General features: G+C 38.7%; 1 protein-coding gene across 13 annotated transcripts in view; it reads left to right on the top strand.

Annotated features, from left to right (window-relative positions):
* LDB2 (LIM domain binding 2) overlaps positions 1-20299 on the top strand; it is a 216322-nt gene that overhangs the window by 148142 nt on the left and 47881 nt on the right. For all 13 annotated transcript variants that reach the window (XM_061992165.1, XM_061992161.1, XM_061992163.1 and 10 more), the window contains 2 exons: positions 13963-14135; positions 19117-19239. In XM_061992165.1, coding sequence (XP_061848149.1) covers positions 13963-14135; positions 19117-19239 — 296 coding nt within the window. The remainder of the gene's footprint in view (positions 1-13962; positions 14136-19116; positions 19240-20299) is intronic.

The raw sequence follows: 20299 nt of genomic DNA on the forward strand, positions 1-20299 counted from the left end.
TTTAATGATGGGGGGCTAAATATAGAAGTTTATCTGAAAAAAAGTAAGAATTTTTCTTGGCTTTTCCTCACATTTGGGGTAAAATTTACTCCTTATAAAGTTAACACCACTTTTTCCTGACACTGTTAAGAATGTCACTCCTCAAGTGTAAATTGTAGCTCTGATGCAGTAAACAAAAATGTTGTTTTGTTAGTACTACCATTTGCTCTTCAGTCTTCTCACAGTTGCATGAAAACGTGTGTTCTGAAATTCAACCATTCCCACCACCTTTCTTGAGATTCTGCAGTTTTGGGTTCATTTATCACTACTCAGAACATACAGAGCACTGATAACAAACAAGTGGCAAACACAATTCTTCAATGGAAAGGTTCTGGGTGACCTTCCTGTGAGAGACTTCCATGTGAGTACCTCTCTGAAGGACACTGAATGGAGCAGACAGTGTACGACTGGAGAGTAATGGAGAGTAAATGTGAATGGGATGACATACAAGTGATGAAACTCGGGGGGGTAAAAGCAGGTGGAAGTAACAGAGAAGGAGTGAAAGTTCAGCCCCCCTACACAGCACCCCCACGCAGAGCAAAAGCTTCCTATGAAGTTGCTCCTTTGGGGGCATAGCGTGCCATCTGCCTCAGAAGTGACGGAGTTTTAGGAGAAATTAAAGGTGAGAAATGTCACTCAGAGCCTCTGCTTGTGACTGTGCTGCACAGCACCTCATGGGAATAGCTCTGGGAAATCAAACTCGTGCCACTTTGCTGGTGCAATGCGTGTATGGATGGTAGCTCCTGTTACACCCCAGTAGGATACTGTGTGTGCATAGGCATAGAGAATTAGCCAGGAGAAATTCAGAATCACTTTGCTAAATGTTTATTTTGCGCCTGCAGTGAGCATGCTACCGAGACACAAAGCACATATTCTAAGAGAGGGTTTTATACTTCTTTCAGAAGTATAGATCCCTGTATACTGATAGGAGTTTCATCTGCAGTGGCAGGTGAAACTCAGCTGCAGTGTGGCAAAACCAAACCAGCCCATGAATCTTTGCTGCAGTTACACTGCATTGTGTTACGTTGCACAGCTAGTGTGGGCACCTACTGGGTACAAAGCCCAGGGGAGAAGAGTCTTTAGTATCATGTTGGTTGCTGTGAATTGTTTTCTATGTTAACTTGCAATCATGCAAATATTTATTATTTATAGGTTCTAAGCCATAGCTCAGACCATCAAAGTAATTTCACTCTTTTCCAATGGCAAGCAAACTAGCTATCCATTTTTAAGAAGTGCTTGCCTCTGAGGTTCTTGCAAAGACAGGAAACAAGAAGAATTTCAAGCTCAAAAACCTCTGAGAATAAACTCCTTCATGCGAATTTTAACACTTGTTAACTCTAACCAGATGTGAGGTATGCAAGAATAACCTTTTAATTTACATTTCTAGCTGTGCTGGTTCTAGGAACAGGAGAATAGGAGGGATGTGGATAAAGTGCTACATAAAATACAAGAGTGCTGATCCAAAAAAATTTCAAATGTCATGTTTAGTCCAAGGTTTGTGCAGAGGCCTGAATAGCTCTTATTTGTCTAAATTGCTTTATGCCCCTCTGTAGGCAGTTTTTCCTCCTTTTCTATTTTCTTTTTGTAGCAAAACAATATTTTAGTTCCTAATTAATCCACAGCATTGCTGGGAAAAAAGGAATATTTGGAAGTCCATTTGTATTACTGAGTAGTTGCAGAGCAAAGCTCAGGAATTCAGGTTGCATGCAGTGTGCCTTACCGACGTGAGCCAGACACGAGAAGGAGAAATGCTGCAGCTACCTGTTTTGTACCAGAGCATGGCACTCCTCCTCTGCCCTTACCTCTTAGATGATTAGCTTCACAAAAATGAACGTAATTTTCTTCAATTCATCTTATTGTTACGCAAGCAAAATTCCTGCTGTTCTAGTGGAGATCCTTGTGGGACCAGGATTTGTCCTTTAATAATGTTTGAAGTAAGACCAGGATTATCAGGGGGAAAAATCATTCACATTCACGTATGAGTGTGGTGAAGGCTGACTTTAGGCAGATATTTTTCTATAGTTATGGTGAAAAAATGACTTTGTAGGAGTGTTACTTTCTATTACTCTGCTGTGTATTGGGTGCCCACAACATAACAGCTTTGGACTGGCATTTTCTGCATTTTAATCCAGTGCCATTTTCATTTGTCTTGTAGCAAAAGTATCAACTGGTTCCTGTCAAGCTTACTCTTACATGGTGGTAGGTTTTTGTAAATGAAAGTCAGCTAACTATTCACTGCAGTAATTGGCAGACAAATTTGCTTCCAGATCCTGAGTTCATTTTTTTTTACTGTTAAAGAAAAATATTCTTAGTTGTGAAATATGTACAAATTATTTGAAAGCTGGGGGGATATTTCTTATATACATGTATGTATACAGCATCATATTTGCATGTTTATATTGCAAGGTGGCATATCTTTGGCCTTTTTTTTTGGAGAGAGTCCTGTTTGACCATTATGAATGTGAAAGTAACCAAATTAAACTGGGTTTCCCACATTAGGTGATTTCTATCCATTTTTTTTCAAATTTAATAGATTTTGAAAGAATATTTTTTCATTTGTCGAAGAAGTGTTTTGAGTGAGATAGTCATATGCATGTTAAAGATATCTGAACATCGAGTTGTCAATCTGGGTCATTCTCCCTCATGTCAACAGGATGCTTATTCACAGCCTCGCACTGTAACTCCGTCAACACTGCTGAAAGAGAAATTTTAAAGCTAAAACTTTAAAGAAGAACTTCCCACCTTGGATTACCTCAGTTCTGTGAGAACTTTTAAAATATATTTCCAGTGTTGGGGCATAAAGTTTGTTTATATCTTTCTGTAATTAAATTAAGAGTTTTTAGGCTGACATTTGGACCATGGGGTCCCCTGCGATCTCACTGTACTTGCTTGTTAATAGCTATTGTTAACCATGACTTCCACGTGTAATTGAATGCAACCAGCACTTTTCTAGCTTTCTACCTGTTCATTTTTAGAAACAGGTGTGGTAAACCAGGAAAAGGATGATGTCACACTTGTCCTTTTTTTTTTTCCTCTTTTTTTTCTTGGGTTTTTATTTTGACAGTCATCAGGCACAGGTGTTGGCATTTGGTTTGATCTGGTGTGCTGGTTGTTGTGTTTTATGTTCAAGGGGCCCCTGAAGCTGTCCTGACAGTGGCAGTTCAGCATTGTCATGAGAACTGTGTCGTACCTGTAGTGGTTCCAGAAATCACAATGAGTCGTTGTAGCAAAACTATATCAAGAAGATGGCATAATGACTCTCTGTGAAATGTGGAAAAGGCCTATCATACGGCTAAAAGGATGGAACACATTGGAGGAGGCTATTTCAACTTCAGCACGAAGTGCTACAGCACTTGTTACTGATGTTATCTTTTTCAAGTTAACAGCATTCTACTTGCTGCATAAAATTTTATTAAAAACTGCACATGACGTGTTCTGACTGAAGCTTATAAACCTCTTACATTGCTTACCCTTTTCTTAAAGTGGTTCTTTATTATTTGATGCTATTTTGTTAGACATCTGATTTGTATAGCTGAACACAGGGCACTTACCTTCATTTTAAGGGTAATAAACAAGCTGCACTTTTAAAACCAACAAAACATTTTTAAACAGTAGAATATTTTCCTAATTATTTTGTCTCGTGTGTTGAATACCTTTTTACTTTCTCTGCAGTTAGCTTCTGTGAGCTTGAAAGAGAAAGAGAGTGGGAAAGCAAGCTTTGCTGCAGAAAAAAAAAAGGAAATCAAAGCCAACCACCAACAGCTTTTTGAAAAAGAGTGTTCTGGTTGTTATAAAACATGTATATAACCGACAACTGATATTATCCACTGGTGAGATATTGTTCATACATCTACAGCATAAAATTACCAGAAAAATCATGCTGGTTATCAATCCACGTGTGTTCAATGCAGTTTGAGGATTTTGAGAATGCCATGTGTACCTTTTATCATATCTATCATATCACCGTAACCCCTCACCTCCCACCAGTTCTCAAGACACACTCCCCACTACGTTATGTCCCTTTTGATGTGCATATCAACACATTTCACCTCTGTTATTTTTCACCTGAATGTGGACCATGCTGTGATGCTTGACTGACAGTGCTTGAGCATGAAGTCCTGTGTTTAGGGAAGAGATTATCTTTCTCCTTCACATTGCCTACCCCTGGGCTTCAGTCTTGCTATGAAGTCTTCCAGTGTTGAGGACCTCAGCTATGCCTATATGGCGAATGCCTATATGAGCCCATTGTGCCCATATATCAAGCTGACCCAGTACTACGTGGCCATTTGCATCTGGCTCAGAGCCCAAACAAATATATCCTGCCTCTCTTCACAGGGTTTACTTGCTCAGACGTGATGCCACACTATGCAAACATGTAGCTTTTGGGTTACTTGAAGTGTTAGCAAAGCAAGTTGGTGTCTGCCTACAATATGTTTTATAGACACATTCATGACTATGTTTACACTGTACTAACCTGCATGCTTCACCAACAGTGAAGGAGTAGCTTTAACTAACTTAAACTAGCTGCCATAGGTAGTGGTGCTGAGCTGAGCCTTGTGAATTTCTGGCAGCCTGTGCTCGTCCTCAGGATTTGCATTCAGGAATGGTGTCCTCAGGCTTCTAATTAGGCTTCTTGTCAGACACAGTGATTGTTGTGATGGTGGTGGTGGTGTGAGGAGCTATTCTGGCAGATGCAAACTGGACTGAACCCAAAAATAGGATTTATCAGAGTTGCAGCTAATCAAAGTTGTATGTTGCTGCCGATTTTTCCTAGTTGTAAATCAGGAGCTTGAGACACATGGTACTCCGTCTCAGTCATTCACAGCTCCTCTTTTAATGTTTCTAGAGGTGAAAGGGACCTATGCATTATTCAAATCAATACTTTGTCAGTTGTTTATTCTTTCCTTATATAGGCTGTAAATGTTTAATAGTATTTCTAGAATCTATGTAAGTATGTAAGTTGGGGATTTTTTGTTGTGTTGGAGAGAGTGGAGATCAGAAACTGGTAGAATTATGTTTGTAGACATGTGTCTTCAGAACAGCTTTGCACCAGAAAATATAGCACAACAGATCTTCCTACATGCTTTGGTAGTGATAGCTTGGATATTTATACACTCTTTAGGGGGTGAAGATCACCAACATAGTTGACAAATTCTTTGCAGGTGGTCATTGGTGTGGCTCCAGTGACTTGCTTAATTTTTATGAAACTATTTGGATCAGCAAGAGATGAATCAAGTCAATTGCTGTGAAGTGTATGAGTTGGTCAGTTAACCCATCACCAGTATGAACACAACACAGGAAGGCAGATATCTGTTTTCTGCACTAAGCTTCAGTTTTGAGCCCTCCATCTATGTTCTGCCACAGACCAGCTTAGATAACTTGCATAAAATAATTGTGGCAATATTTGAGGGTATAGCCAATATCACTTTATCTTAATGTCATTTTGGCTGTGCTTTTACATAATTCCGTTGGTTTATGCCATGTTTAGTATTCTGCTGGGTCAGATGAAGTCAGGGGTCAGGGGTGTGCTTGATTTAATACAGCTGGATGGTTTGCCTGGGTTTTTTTGTCTGTTTCTTTTGGTGACCTGTCATTTGAATTTTATGTTTTTGCCTTTATTTCTTGAGATGACTTTTCTGGGTATCATTTTCTGTGCTATGTTGGTCCTTTATACTGGTACAGATTGCATTTGTTCATCTAAAATGCCTGTCCTGCACAATTTCCATCATTTTTATGATCTTACATTTTGTCATTTTCTGCTTGAGTTTGGTCATGGTTTGTTATGTTTTGACAGTGTTTTGTCATACAGCTGTGAATAACCTCTTTGGCTTGCCTTTAAAACTTTCTTCTTTGCAGTTGTTGTACAAAGTTAACAAATATTTTTTTCTTAAAAGAGAATGATTAGCACAGACAGAAGTGCAAGTGGCTGTATACTGCAACCAGGCAAACCATTTGTTCTGTCTTTATTCACAGAGTGCAGATTTTTTAATGCAAATATATTCTCTTTCCTCAAATGTTTGTGTATAGACCTTTGCTAGTGAATGATGGTTTGATTTATAAGATGTAGAAGTTTTACAGTGTAAACTGAAGCTTGCTCAACTAAGGTATGTCAAGTGACATGGTCTTAGGCAACCCACTACAGGTGGCCCTGCTCTGAGTGAGGGGTTGGACCAGATGGTCCTCAGATGTGCCCTCCAAGTCCAGCTGCCATCATGTGAAAGGGATCTTAGACTCTGCTGCTTGCTCTCCACATCCCCTGCCCACACTGTCTTAGCCTGAGGCTGAAATGCTGGAGATCGGAAGACTGAATATCGTAGCGAGCAATTAGTTAAAAATTGGTACTGTGCTGCTAGTATAATAAGCTAAGGGTTAGAAGGGAGGAAATTTTATTGCAATAGCTAGGCTGGCTAAGCCTAAATGAAAAACTGTGCTGATGCAGTTTAGCATTGTACTGAGACATATAGAGCTTTTTGTATTTTTTTTATTGTTTTTACCAAAACAAATTGTAATCAAATATTTTCTCTATTCAAAGAGCTGATAGATTAAGACTGAGTTGCAGATTATGTGTCTATGAGAATAAGGGTCATAAGGTGTGAGGAGTTAAGCTGAGGTCTTATTATCATGAAGTTTCTGTTATGTGTTCTTGACTCAAGTATGTTTTAGAGGATTGAAGTGCTGGTTACAGGCTTTTGAGAAAAGGAAATACACTGTCAATGGAATTAAAATTATATAGACAAATCCTCAACAGGGTAAAATGTTAGAAAATACTTAGGGAGTCAAACCTTACATAGTGATTGAATTACACAGGATACACAGGAAGGAACTGGCGAGGGAAATCTAGACATTACAATTGTATAAGCTTTAGTGTCTTGGGTTGTAGCTTTTAACTGTAGGCATTGATATTGGCATAAAATAAATAAGATATTGCAGATACCATGACTAGTATTACGGATCAAAACAAAAACACCCCCAAAACATTAGGTTCTGGATATGGGAAAGATTCAAGTCACTTAGTCAGAGTGCTAAATCCATGCTACTCATCCCACTTCGCATTTCTATTATTGGGAAATTTGGAACAAAGGCAAAATGGTTGGAAAACTTAGATTTCCATTAAGTAGAATGTTAACGATTAAGATAATATTCTATTGCTAATATTACTCTTCAAAAAGCTGTGCTTTATTAGCAATGTGAAGGTAGTACTTCCGCTGTCTTCTGAACCTCATGGAGTTTAAAACCTATAACGTCTGTAGATTATATAGATGTTTATGAATTTTTAAAGACAATGTAGTTTATAACTAGTGTAATACTGTTAATAGTGTACTGGTATACTGTAGTATATTATTAGTATTATTGTAATAGGTTTTTACCTATTACAGTAATAAATAAAATAGTTTTACTTAATATTTCATTTGTATAAATAACTCAAATTTCCTATAAGTGGAAATTAATCATACATTATAACTTTTATTCTATGTGCAGTCTAAATTATAGGAGCTTAATCTTACTCACTAGATAAGAAGAAAAAAAAAGGACAGGTCTGTGTGTACCAGATTCTGCGTTGGATACATGTGGGTGGTTTAATCAACATGGCCCACACGTCTCTGAGTTAGAATTTGGACTATTAGACTGTCTTTTCACTGCCTTTCGTGCCATACTATCAAATCTGACAGTAGCTTTTCCTGGGAACTGATAGATTGTTTGGGTTTGGATCCACTCACCAGAAAAGGTCTTTTAAAGGTGGGAAGATGTTCCCACAAGCAGCCTGCCTTGCAGCTCTTCCAGAGAGCAGGTCTCAGCACTGAAAAGTGGCGCTTCACTGTTTTCCAGCTTCATGGAGATATCCCTCCCTCCATGTCTCAGCCATATGGACTGTGTCTGGGAGGGAGGACACCTAACATGCTCTTTCATGGTGACAAATTTGGGCAAATAGAAGTGTAGGCTGAATAACAGCAATGACATCACTACGTAGCTTCACAAAGTTTTGCTTTATGTGTACTGATTTGTTTATTTCAGTTACAAAAACAAATGTAAACATGCCAGGCTCTGGCCCGTAGAGATGTCAATTAGCCATGCCCAGAGATGTCAATTAACAATTAACAGAAGGCTCAGGCTTTCTTTTGTGGTGCTTGAGAAAGCTTATTTGCAATCAATGGGAAGAAGTCTCCTGGCTTCCCTAGCCCTTACATCTGACTGAGGGAGAGTTAGTCTTATCATCTCCATTTAATTACTGAGATCCAACTGTGGTAATCTCTGAAGAGACTTTGATGGTCTGCCTAGAGCTTTACAGGACAGCTCAACATTTTGGTTTAGGAGCTAAACAAACCCCACAGCCTGAACCAGTGCTGTTCCTCAAGCCCATCTATTGCATGTTGATGAGATAATTAGCTGCAGGCTGCACCAGAGCTTCCAGACAGAGCTGCATTAAGCTGTGGGCAGAGGGTTGCATCTTCCTTATGTTGCTGATTCTGTAGAGGTTTTAAAGGCTTTTTATATTTTATGTTTTTATTTGTGTCTGTTTCATACCTTATTTTATATCCTAGCTCTAATTGAAGACATAGGACTTGACAGGATTGAGAGCTGCAAAAACCAGCCTGGAAGCAATAAAACCAATAGTTTTATTTCACTGATTAACGCTTCCATTGTTTCTCTTCTATACCAACTTGGCAGTTATCTGACATGGTGTGTATGTATATGCTAAATCCAGGTCTCTGCCCCTGAGAGCTCCTTCTGTAAAGTCAGCACATGAGCGGTTCAGTGAGCAAGGAGGCGTTTGCTATGAAGCCCTGCTTCTTCAAAGAGGCCGTGAACCTTCTTTCTATGGAGAAGGCACCAAGATTTTGACAGCCTATCTTTGGGACACAAAGGGAGGAAGTGTTCTTCTATTCCTAGCCCATAAATAATATCAGTTTCTTGTGAACTAGAAAAATGTGTTTACTCCCTATTTTATTCAAATCTTCCTTGGAAAAAATCCCAAACCAACAGTGCCATCACCACCACATGGTGTGTGGTGGTACCACAATCCTATTACAAACTGGTTTTTTAGCTGTCTTTCTGTCCATAGCTAGTCTGAAGCTTGCAACAATCCAGAAGTTGTGGCCATTCCCATCCAGAGATCATCAGATTTTGTAGTTGAATTTGGAATGGAAAAAAAAAGAATTTTAAACTTAAGCATATTCCTGAAAGAAACAAGAATTTTACACTCAAGCAAATGTGTTTAAAATATGAAATAAATAAAAAGACAGCAAGAAAATAACAATTGCTAGGATCAGGATGACAGAAGAGCACCTAATTATTATTGCTGCATGATTGCAGCAAGAAGTGGGAGCCAAGAAGTGGCCAAGAAGTATTTAAGAGTAGGTTAAGTGGGAGCCAAGAAGTGGGAGCAGGAAATGTGTTCCTCACTGGGAGTCAAGCTTTGGGCCATTTAATATGTAAAATGGTTTCATTCTTTGCTTTAGAGTTCCCCAAGAATGATCCTTAAGAAATTGTATATAGTATAACTGTTACTGACCTATAATACTTCTTGCTTATGTTCATGGATTTAATTAATTGATTTCTAGACTCGTATTTGGGGTGGTGTCACAAATCTACTTCAGTTGCAAGATCGTATTTAGGTCTCTGATCCACCAGAAAGGTATACAAAATCACGTGGAGCCAAGCCATTACATCACTGAACCAAGTAAAGTACGTCATTCCAGCAGATGACAGCACTATATTTTGTGCAGAGTAGCCATTTCAGATGTGTCTTTTTTACAGACATTTTCATATAACTATTACCTGTTGCTAAATCCAGCTGATCTTTGTCAGTTTGCTTTGCTATCTGGGGATTTGCTAACACAAATGAAGCAAACGTTAAGTGGCAGTGCCTGCCTCTCATGGGAAATTGCATATCCTCAGATACTCTGCTAGGGATGCAAGATGCTGCCTGGGACAAAATGATAATTTAAAGCAGTATTCCAGTGATCTGGAATTAATGCCAAAATGCTGAGAGGCAGGTGAGTTTTCCTTCTAGTATATCTAGTATCTTACAACGCAGGGTGTCACATTTCACGCTATTAAAAGGTCTTTTCTGGGTCATGTGACTGTAAGAGCCTGTTAGTATTTGTACAAATACAGGTGTGAACCTATATATGCTTTTCTGAGCCTTAGTATTGGGCTCAGCATCTGCAGTCATGGCTATTCGAAGGTATTCTTGCAGGCAGGTGATACAGAAACTACTATGAATACCACTTGATAAGTTCCATTAGAAGGCCTTCTTTCTACTTATTTGTAATTTGCCAAAGTTGACCCAATGAAGCTGAAATAGTTTCTACCTTTAGCTAGTTCATTTTTTATTTCTTCTTTCCCTCAAAATGGAAAAATACCGTTTTGTTCATGTTTCAAAAGTCTTTGTCAACTTTGTTTTCTAAATGCCCAAGAATCTGGAGTAGGGTTGCTCACCTTTGCACCAGAGGTCTCCCTTTCATCCTCTTTGTGGCAATCTGAATTTACCACATTTATAAATCTTGGGAAGTTAAAAAAAAAAGCCTATTCTTAAATACTCAGTGCAGTCTTTACTGGAGTTTGACAGCTAACATTTCCGAGGAACATAGTAAGGCTCCTTGTAGGAGCCCAGTAGGGCCATCCGTATGCCAACTACCAAGAGTAAATAGACAAGTTGCAGCTCAGGGCTCTGTGGAATCATAGACATTTCCACTGCAGTGTCCACAGAGAAGGCTCAGCCAATGCTGCATGCAAGAGCAGGAAGCTCTTCCATCTCCTGCACTCACAGTGGATGCATTTGGGATCCAGGTGGCCCCAGGAAGGAAGTAACTTTGCCTGAATGTGGAGGAAAGAAGAGGAGGAAAAGATAAGAAGGGAAAAAATCAGGGCAAGAAGACATTGATGTGAGTGAAGGGAGAAAAATATTAGCTGGGAGATGATGGGAGGATGATGGATTAAAGGGGAGTTGGAAGTCAATGAGAAAAACACAGGAAATGGGGAGATGTTTGGCTGGGTGGGGGGCACAGAGGGAAGAAATCCTCTTATGTAGTCTCTGACTGGATGAGAAGAAGAAGGAAGGAGAGATAGAGTTCATTTGGAAAAAGAATATGCTGTTAGGAAGAGGCAGAGTGGGGAAAAGAGCAGAGAGAGAATCACGAGCAGGGGGTGAGGGTGGAGGGGAACGCAAAATCAAGAACCAGAAGTAGGATGTAGACTGTTGAGGCAGGGAGCCTAGGACGAGGACTTGGGGCAGCCTGGCTGGGTAGGAGGGCACTGATTACAAGGGTTAAATTGGTATTCTGGAGAGAGTGGAGAAGAGCAAGGAGACTGAGACTAGATAGCTGGGTCTCATAAGTAAGGAGAATGAGGAAAAAAAATCCGGGAAAGGTCCTTTGCACTTAAAATTCACAAAGTTTGTGATGATCCCTAGGCTTTATAAGAGCTGTTCCACAGCCTTTTGTTGTTCTTGGAAATACCATCTCCTGCATAAATAAGCTTTGTTACCACTGTAGAGTTTTGTGTTTATCCTAGAAAGTAAATGATTTTTTTAAAGCCATTGAGTGCTTCAGGAAGAGAATCAAAACCTTGAACCTGGCAAGGCAACACAGTGAGCTGAGGGCAGGTCTGCTCTGCTAGTACAGGTTTCCATTAATGTTTCTTCTGGAGCTGAATACTAGCTGTAATCATTTATGCTGGACATTTGCTCTAGCTATTTTTGAATATACAAACAGGCAAGGTCTGCATATGCATCTGTCATTGAAAGTCAGGTTCCATGGGGTGTATGTATCCTTGTGTGCACTTCTACTCCTCTTCATCATTTCAGTCCCTCACTTTGTTGTTCACAGTAGCATATCCCTGTGCCAAACATAGATAGTGCTTAGTAGAAAAAGTTATAAGAATAAAGTATTTAATATATTTCTATCCTTCTTTATTGTGCTATAGCTGTGAATTCACGGCAAAAAGCAACACCATATGACCATGCTACTTTGGGAATGGTCGATAAACTACAGTTAAAATAGTTTCACGATGTGTATGCAGTACAGAAGTTACATGAATAGAGGTTTATCACAATCAGTAGGAATGCTGGGTTTTCATATCACACATTCACTGCTTAGGATGATTAGCAGGAAATTTAATTTGCACTAATTAGCCTTAGGGGAGCAAGAAATTAACTTGATGGGTAAATTTTGCATTTTACTATATACCATACCAACATGGAGAAAGTCGAGTTAAACCCTGAGTTGAGTGCTGATGCACTGGACTTCAGTTTTTCTAAATTAAATTAAAAGACTGTAGAAAATTAATATATGCATGGTGAGTGGGTGGGTTTTTTTAGGAGCCAGAGTCATAGAATAGTCGTTGAACGAGTTCTTTGAATTGTCAGCCACTTCCAGAGAGTGTGGTATTTTTCTGTACATTAAATCACATTAATACCTAATATTAACAGCAAAAGCTTTCACAATTTTCTATATTTGTATGTATTTTTGTTATATAATGTGCGTTATGACTGCACATGCAATAGTCCATGTTGTAATGCATAGAGCAGAAGCATTTTTCACAGAACTACTGTGAAAACGCCATACTTTTTAATTTACAACACCCACTTGCAAATACATTTTTAGGGTCAGGAGCCTTTTGTTCGTATGCTGGCAAAATTCCTATGAAAATAATTTTTTTTTAGAAATTACTCTCAAAAGTATGCAGCAAATGAGGGAGGCATGAGTCACCACACAGTCCTAATAGACAAATAAGAGTTAGGAACTAATAAACTCTCATCTTGCCTGGTGGTGGTGGCTTTTCTATCTCATTCCTCTAAAACACAGTTTAGATTGCTTGGTTTTTCCCTCTGTAAAATGGAGGCATTTTTATGTATCCACCACTCAGAGATACTGTGGACTTATTAATGCAAAGCAATGAGTCATTCGGTATGGAAGTATCGGTCTATTATAAACTGAAGTATTCTGTCATACTGGGCTTGCGGTTGCATCCAAATTTATCTGTAAAAAAGGAGATGGAAACGCATCAGTTGCATATGAGATAATTGCCTTTGATGTCAGTGCTTCTGTTAGTTCATGCATCTGAAGTACACTCAGAAGCTCACTATTACCATTACGTATTTGGAATTACACCTTGTCTTATTTACCTGAAACTGCTATTGAAGGGAGAGGTGTGACTTCAGTGAGAGTTATGTCTGAGTAAGTATTTCACAGTTGGGTGCGTTGAGTCCATAGTTCGGGGTTTAAGTGATGCATGTGAGGTAGCTCAGACGTCTGATCAGACTTTCTATCCTGTGACATAATATTTCCTGTCTAAAGAGAGATCTCAGAAAGTCATATATATTGTGTAACATATATCATATTGCATTCTCAGGTCCTTCTTCAATCCCCAGGACTGACTTCCCACCAGTAGCCTTCCTATTCAATCAAGAGTGTGTGTGCATGTGTGTGTGTATGTGTGGGTGGGTATATATAAATACACATGTGCCCACACACAGACAAACATGTATGTGTACACAGCTCCCCTCTAAAAATGTGCCTTGCCTTTTTGAGGGTACGAGTATATTTCTGTAAATGCTTACCACTTGTATTTATACATTTATGAGTAATATCCAACTTTCAGTCATAATTGACACCATGTGGCTTTCTGTATATTAATTACTCTGGGACAAAAAACCTCGCAGATGGTTTCAAGAGTAACTCAAACTCACCATCAATGTAAAAAGATTAAATAAGATGAGCCCTCTCCCTCTGAATGGAGGAAGCCAATGATTTCAATGGAAGCGGACGCAACGTTGTTTCTACAGCAGAGAACATGTATTATATTCGTTAAATGAAAGTTTGATTTCATTGCACTTAAAATTATTCATGTTCTGTTAGCAAATGGTTTGAGATTTTATAACCTAGAGCATTTGCTGAATTCTGCTTTGTATTTTCCTCACAGCAATTGGAAGGACCCTCATTCCTCGTTATTTTAGCACTGTCTTTGAAGGAGGTGTAACAGACCTGTATTACATTCTCAAGCACTCAAAAGAGTCATACCACAACTCATCCATCACAGTGGACTGTGATCAATGCACCATGGTCACTCAGCATGGAAAACCCATGTTTACCAAGGTAACAGGGAAGACTCAATAAAAGCATGTTGTTGGTTTTTTATTTTGTTCTTCTTTCCTTTAATTTTTTTTTTCAGTGTGAATAAGGGTGAAAAATATTGGCTGTTGAATTTTTCTGGTAGACTGAGATTATTTCTTATACTGAAAACTCTTGAAGACATTTAATTACTATTTTCTATATTCAAAATTCTGTGGACATCCTGTGCAATTCTCCCAGAAAGATTACAAGAGAAGCGCATAATGCCAGGTTGCCAGAACCATCAGTTGTATGTGAATTAAAGTCATCCTGCCCATCTCCTTTTCTCAGGGCTTGGTTTTAAAGCAACAATGAGATTGCACATTGCTGGTACCTACCAACTGGAGTGGTATGCATTACATTTGATGCTTACCCAGTCCAAGGACTATAAATCTCTAGGAAGACAGTGATTTAATACAGTAACATGCCGGTCTAAAGGGCAGTGAAGTCAATCGAAGGAGTCAATTGATTTAAACATGCTCTGGATCAGGCATTTACTGAATATTCAATATTTGTAATTGACACTGAATAATCTTAATACACTGCCCGCTTCTAGTCCTGTAATTAAACTGAGTGCCATATATTTGTAAAAAACGGTACCATAAAGGTGGAAGATACAAATTAAACCAAAAAATTTCTTACATTAAAAAGATCAGTAAACTCATCTTCAAAACGGAAATATCTCCTTTGATAAATTAAGATGAAACGATGATTTTTCCACCTTTTACCTGTTCATCTCTATGAATTTTAGCCTTTGCATGGAGAAAAGCACAAAAGGAGAAGGGGCAGCAGAGATAACCCATCCCAATTGCTCATGGCCTGTAGGGCTGTGGAAGTTTTAGAGGCACAGGCTACTGACAGCATCCCTACTGACAGAGCCCACTTGACTTACAGTGTTTTAGCCTGTGTGTGAGTCACATCCTGTCACAGAGTCTTGCTGCCATCTTCACAGCCCTTGGAATCATAGGGAGAAGAGGGGGAGGAAGCCACTGGTATGAAGAGCACTGATGAGCTGGGAGGTGTGTGTTTAATGGAGTCGCCATTCCAGATCTCCCACCCCAGCCTGTGACTTCCATAGTCACAAAGAGAGAGAGGGAGAGATGCAAAGAGACCGAGTATTCCTGTGTAGCAGGTCTTTGCCACACCACTGCACACAAAGGGTGGCAAATACAACACGATTTCTCAATTCAGTTAGTTGGTTTTATCATGGTGGCATGTTACAGCATCGTTGATTTGGCAAGGAGGCTAGTATCCAGTAAGCCAAAGCCAGCCGAAGCAGGGATGGGGCTGGGAGCATGCCTCGTGGGAAGGAGGCCACTGTTGCCTCCCCAGCACATCCTGTTGAGATTCTCCCACAGCTGCAATGCATGGCCTACTTCAGCCCTGATGTTTCTGATGCAGATTCCAATATAAACCTCTGTATCTCAGTAGAAGAGTTGAGGTGAGGATGTGATTTGGATTCTAGGAGAAAAATCAGATGATTTTAATGGCTGTGTGTTTAAAATATGACTGTGTTGCAACAAATTTGGGAAAGAATGCAGTAGTTGATGTAATAAGGGAGAAAGTAATACAATACTCTCTCAGCAATAAGTTAGAGCCAAACGTTGGCTCTGTGTGTATACCTTCTAGTAGAGAAACCGAGAGCTCAGATCTTGCACTCGGAGGTAAACTGCTACTCTCACAGTATCCTGAGTAGAACAAAGCAGATCTCTCATAACAAGCACCACTCCAATGGACTGTATAGCTCCTTAGATCATATCTGAATTTCTTCCAGTGAAACTACCACAACGGGGTTTATTTTAAAGCAAAAATACAAACTAACTGTATTTGTTAATAGCTGTTTCAGTTTCACAAACATTTTCTAAGCTGAAAATTCACTAACTTCTAATATAATGGGCTGAAACAGCTCTCATCATGTATTGAATCAGGAATCCACAGCTGCGTTTTACTCATTTCAACATTTTCCTAGTTAGAGCAACTCACTGCATACTGCAACACTGGACAAATATATTAAATGGCATTGCCATTTTTATTCTAACAAACATGGCTAGAACATGCCCAACAGTAAGAATATGAGTAGTCCAACTTGTCTTCAGAGGGCAAGGGGTCCTTGCAAAGTGTCACATGCTTAAAAAGTGTTTTATTGAGGTGTAAATAAATATTGTAAAGAATTCAATACAGTTCAAGGAATTATATGTGGTGAAAGAAGAAACTGAAGCCCTGACTGTCATGTTTGTTTACGTGGCAGATGCTTCATTTTTTTTTCTCCACATAAAGGAAGGATTTAGGAGTCCTCATAAGTCTCTGTTTTCACTGAGTCTACCAACACTCCAAATTTATGTGTAGGTAAACTGTTTTTCTTCAGCTAGGGACGTTTACATGTCTGAGTAGACTAGCAGAGGCAAGCTTTGCCTTCGCCCCTGGAGCTGTGAGCACTCCTTGGTCAAATCATTGTCTTCCTGCCCCTAACCATGGGGCCAACAGCTGCATTTTATAGGTGAAGCCCTTGAAACTCAGTAATTTTAATCCTTACAAACAATCTCAGGCATTTCCCAGATTTGCATAAGCTTTAGGTTGCTTTTCAAGAAAAACCTCATGTTTTAGAAATGGAAGTTAGTAAGAAGGGAAGACTTCTAAAAGATGCCCAGTGTTAAGCAAGCAAAACTCCAATCGGTCATGCACAGGAACAAAAGTTGGTTTTCATAGGTGCAAGCAGTTGAAATTCCTACAATTAATAAGTGCAGTGAAGGGGTTAAAAAGCTATTGGTTAGTTTGAGAAATGTTCTTTTTTAGTTTTTTCCTGGCCTAGTCTAGAGCAACCACGTGATATACTGAATGCCTGCCAGCCTCTTTCTTGTTGATCCTCCGGAGACCATCTGTGCTGGGGGCATTGATTAGAGTGTGTCTGCTGGGATTACATCTTTTCTGTTGCCATGCCAACTAATCAGCTGATTTTGGTTACCACAGAAACAAAATGTCAGAGCTCACAGTACGGTAACATGAATTCAGCACAACAGAAAATGTTTTCTTAATTGGAGACCCGTTTGATTTTTTGGATTCTATGTAAAAGACAGCTTTAAAAAAAAAAAAAAAGGAAAAAAAAAAAGAGGCCCATTTACAATAAGAACTGAGCCAATTTTATTGATTAAAAGCAATGCATAAAATTCTACTCTATGTAAGGACATTAAATCCCTTTATAAGATGTATAAATTTTTACCACTGTGATATGAGGAATGTGTTTAAGTTTTTCTATTAAAATTTCCTAATGCCAGTGCATAAAATAGATCTGTTAAGAGCTATGGAGTTTTGAGTTTAAGAGAGGAAACATTTGAGAAGCCACAGGTATTATTATTAAAAAATATTTTTAATCTGAAATATTTTCATTGTAACTGGTTGGTAATCAGGATTTTTGCTCTCAACACAGTAGCATTAATATGAAGTATTTTTTTCTTCTTGTATGAATCCTTATGTATGTGTACCCCCGTGTAAACTCTCATCATAATATAAGTCATGTGAAAATCAAACTGAGAGTCAAATGACAAAATAAGTCACTTTACAAACTTGAAGGCATCACTAAGATGTGTTGAAAAGGACAGATGAGAACCTATTGCAAGATTCTCCTTCATAGGGCTACGGTAATTTATATAGTATGTCTGTTAAAATTACCTACATGTTTTTGCAGAAACAACCAGGAAGAAAAACTATGAGGATGTTAAGTGAACTGCTAACCAGAAAAGCCACACATTGCCCAAGTGGGAGCTAACCAAGTCTGAGTTGGGGCTTGTAAAAAGGCTCAACAGTCTCAACAGAATGTAGAATAGCTAGTTGTTCAATCAAAAACCACTTGTATTAAAATTTAATTTGCAGAAATCTTTTCTTTTGGAAGCCATTGCACCCTATTTCTAAAACATCTCTGTATTCTGCACTTGCAAGTTTACTTTGAACAGGAGCTATAAGTCTAAACATCTGATTTTAAAAAACCCATCAGTGATAGATGTTGTTAATTTTCAGACTGGGCATCATTTAAAATACTCCATGATACTCACGGTGCCAAGTGTATATTCTGTACCTTAAAGAAGACCATAGGCACACATTTTTTCCACATAAAGTTGTGGACAGTTGTTTAAAGGTCTCCAGTAATTGACTTTATTTTTCATTTCCAGGTAGTACCCTTTGCTCCATTCATTCCTTATTTTCTCTCCTTTCTTAGAGAAGACCCCTCTCCAAGCTGCATAAGCCACTTTCTGTGGAAGCAGCCCCATTGTCCATGACTGCAGCCTCACCTTTGCTCCCCTGGCTTTCAAACCTGCTGTGGCAAGACAGCTCATCCAGCCCAATTGCAGACACCCTGTCTGTCATTCTTTGGAAGTGGAAATTAATGACAGTAGACAAGAAATGAAAGAAAATTAAAATTGGGATGAAATGCCTGGAAAAGTCAAGAACACTTGGAAAAGATAAGAAGGAAAAAAAAAATGAGTCAGATTTGGCCACAGGCTTTCAGAGCGCTGTGTACTCCAACTGTATACGAAAGGAAGGTTCATATGCCAAGCTATTGTAAGGAAAGGGCAATGTAAAACAAGTTGAGAATGACTGGTTCAGGAACTTGACATCAAGTGCATGCAGTTGCACCACAGCCACCTCCACTGCGAGGTTCACTGATTAATTAGCAGTAGTGAACTGCGAGGGAAACAGAAGTGATACAATAAGCAAGACTTAGCACACACAATATTCTGTGTTTGTAAAGTGCTATAAAATCTACAGTATTATGTTACTGTCTCCACAGTAAGGCCTATGAAGTCATTTTCCCACATTTGTTTTTTTTCTCCCCGAGTGAATAAATAACAATCTAGCAGAGATGAACAATAGTGTACTGCTCTGATACTTTAGAATGTTGTTTAATCAATGATACAATACCATGGCAAACAAAATTCCTGGGCATTTATTGCATGCATTTTATGTATTCTAGGTATGCACAGAAGGACGTCTTATCTTGGAGTTTACTTTTGATGATCTTATGAGAATAAAAACGTGGCACTTTACTATTAGACAGTACAGAGAATTAGTCCCACGCAGCATTCTAGCCATGCATGTAAGTAATCCTTTTTTCACTTGACCTAATGCTAAGAGATGAGATTAGGTTTACGAAGAACTCCAGCAAATTTCACACTCAAGGCAATTAACTATAAATATTTTGTTTTGCCTGCAACTACATGCATTTATAAGTTCTTTCATCACTTGTTTCCAAATGCTCTATTGTTGTTGCTCCTGCTCTGTTTTCATTTTAGTTTAGCACATAGTTTTCCTTTTAATCCCATTTGGTGGTTTGTATGACTTGGGCCCAAAATCAATTCTTATTGAAATGAACTACTCTAAAGTCAAAGAATTTTCGTCAATGTAGGTACAAATTATATTTAGTCCTTTAATGAAGCCAACTAATGTTAATCTTGCATGAGACAGAAAATAATTACTATATATTAACTAAGAAACCTTTAGAATCTTAGTCCAGATTTTTTTTCACATTTCAAGCCTTTTCTTTTGTAACTGAATGAAAACACACAGTACAACATTAAGATATTAAATATTCTACAAGTTGAAGTCAAAATATTATGGGGTAAATCATTACAGAGAAACAAAGGACAGAGTCTTATTGCCACTTTCAGTTCTGCACTGTAGAAGCATTCTGACTAGTAGTGCTCCATATACAAAATTAATTGAGGAATGTGGTTTTATGGTGGATAAGAACAGGTGTCCAGATATGTGCCTGTATTTTGACATGGAGTTACTTAGATGTCCATAAAGATATATTCTTAGTGAGGATTTTTAAATAACTGAAGAAACTTGGTGTTTTTTTAAAAAGCCATTACAGGCCTGAAGAAAATGCCTTTGAAAATCTACCCCACTATTTCTGTCCCAGGGTTATCTTTTATTTTAGAGGGATGATCTTCTGAACTCTTCAACAGTATCCCATTAAAAGACAAGGAGGATAGCCATGAGCTACATTATGTATTTAGGAGGCTGCTGCAATTCAAAGAGAGTGGAAGCAGGTTAGCCTGCAACCAGCAGGTATTAATTTTAGTAATGAGATTGATCTCGTTTTACAGAGGAGGCTGGTCTCATAGGTAAAGCTCCTGGCTAGGGTCAGAGAAGGA

Source organism: Colius striatus, chromosome 3 (genome assembly GCF_028858725.1).
Source record: "Colius striatus isolate bColStr4 chromosome 3, bColStr4.1.hap1, whole genome shotgun sequence".
Classification (NCBI taxonomy): domain Eukaryota; kingdom Metazoa; phylum Chordata; class Aves; order Coliiformes; family Coliidae; genus Colius; species Colius striatus.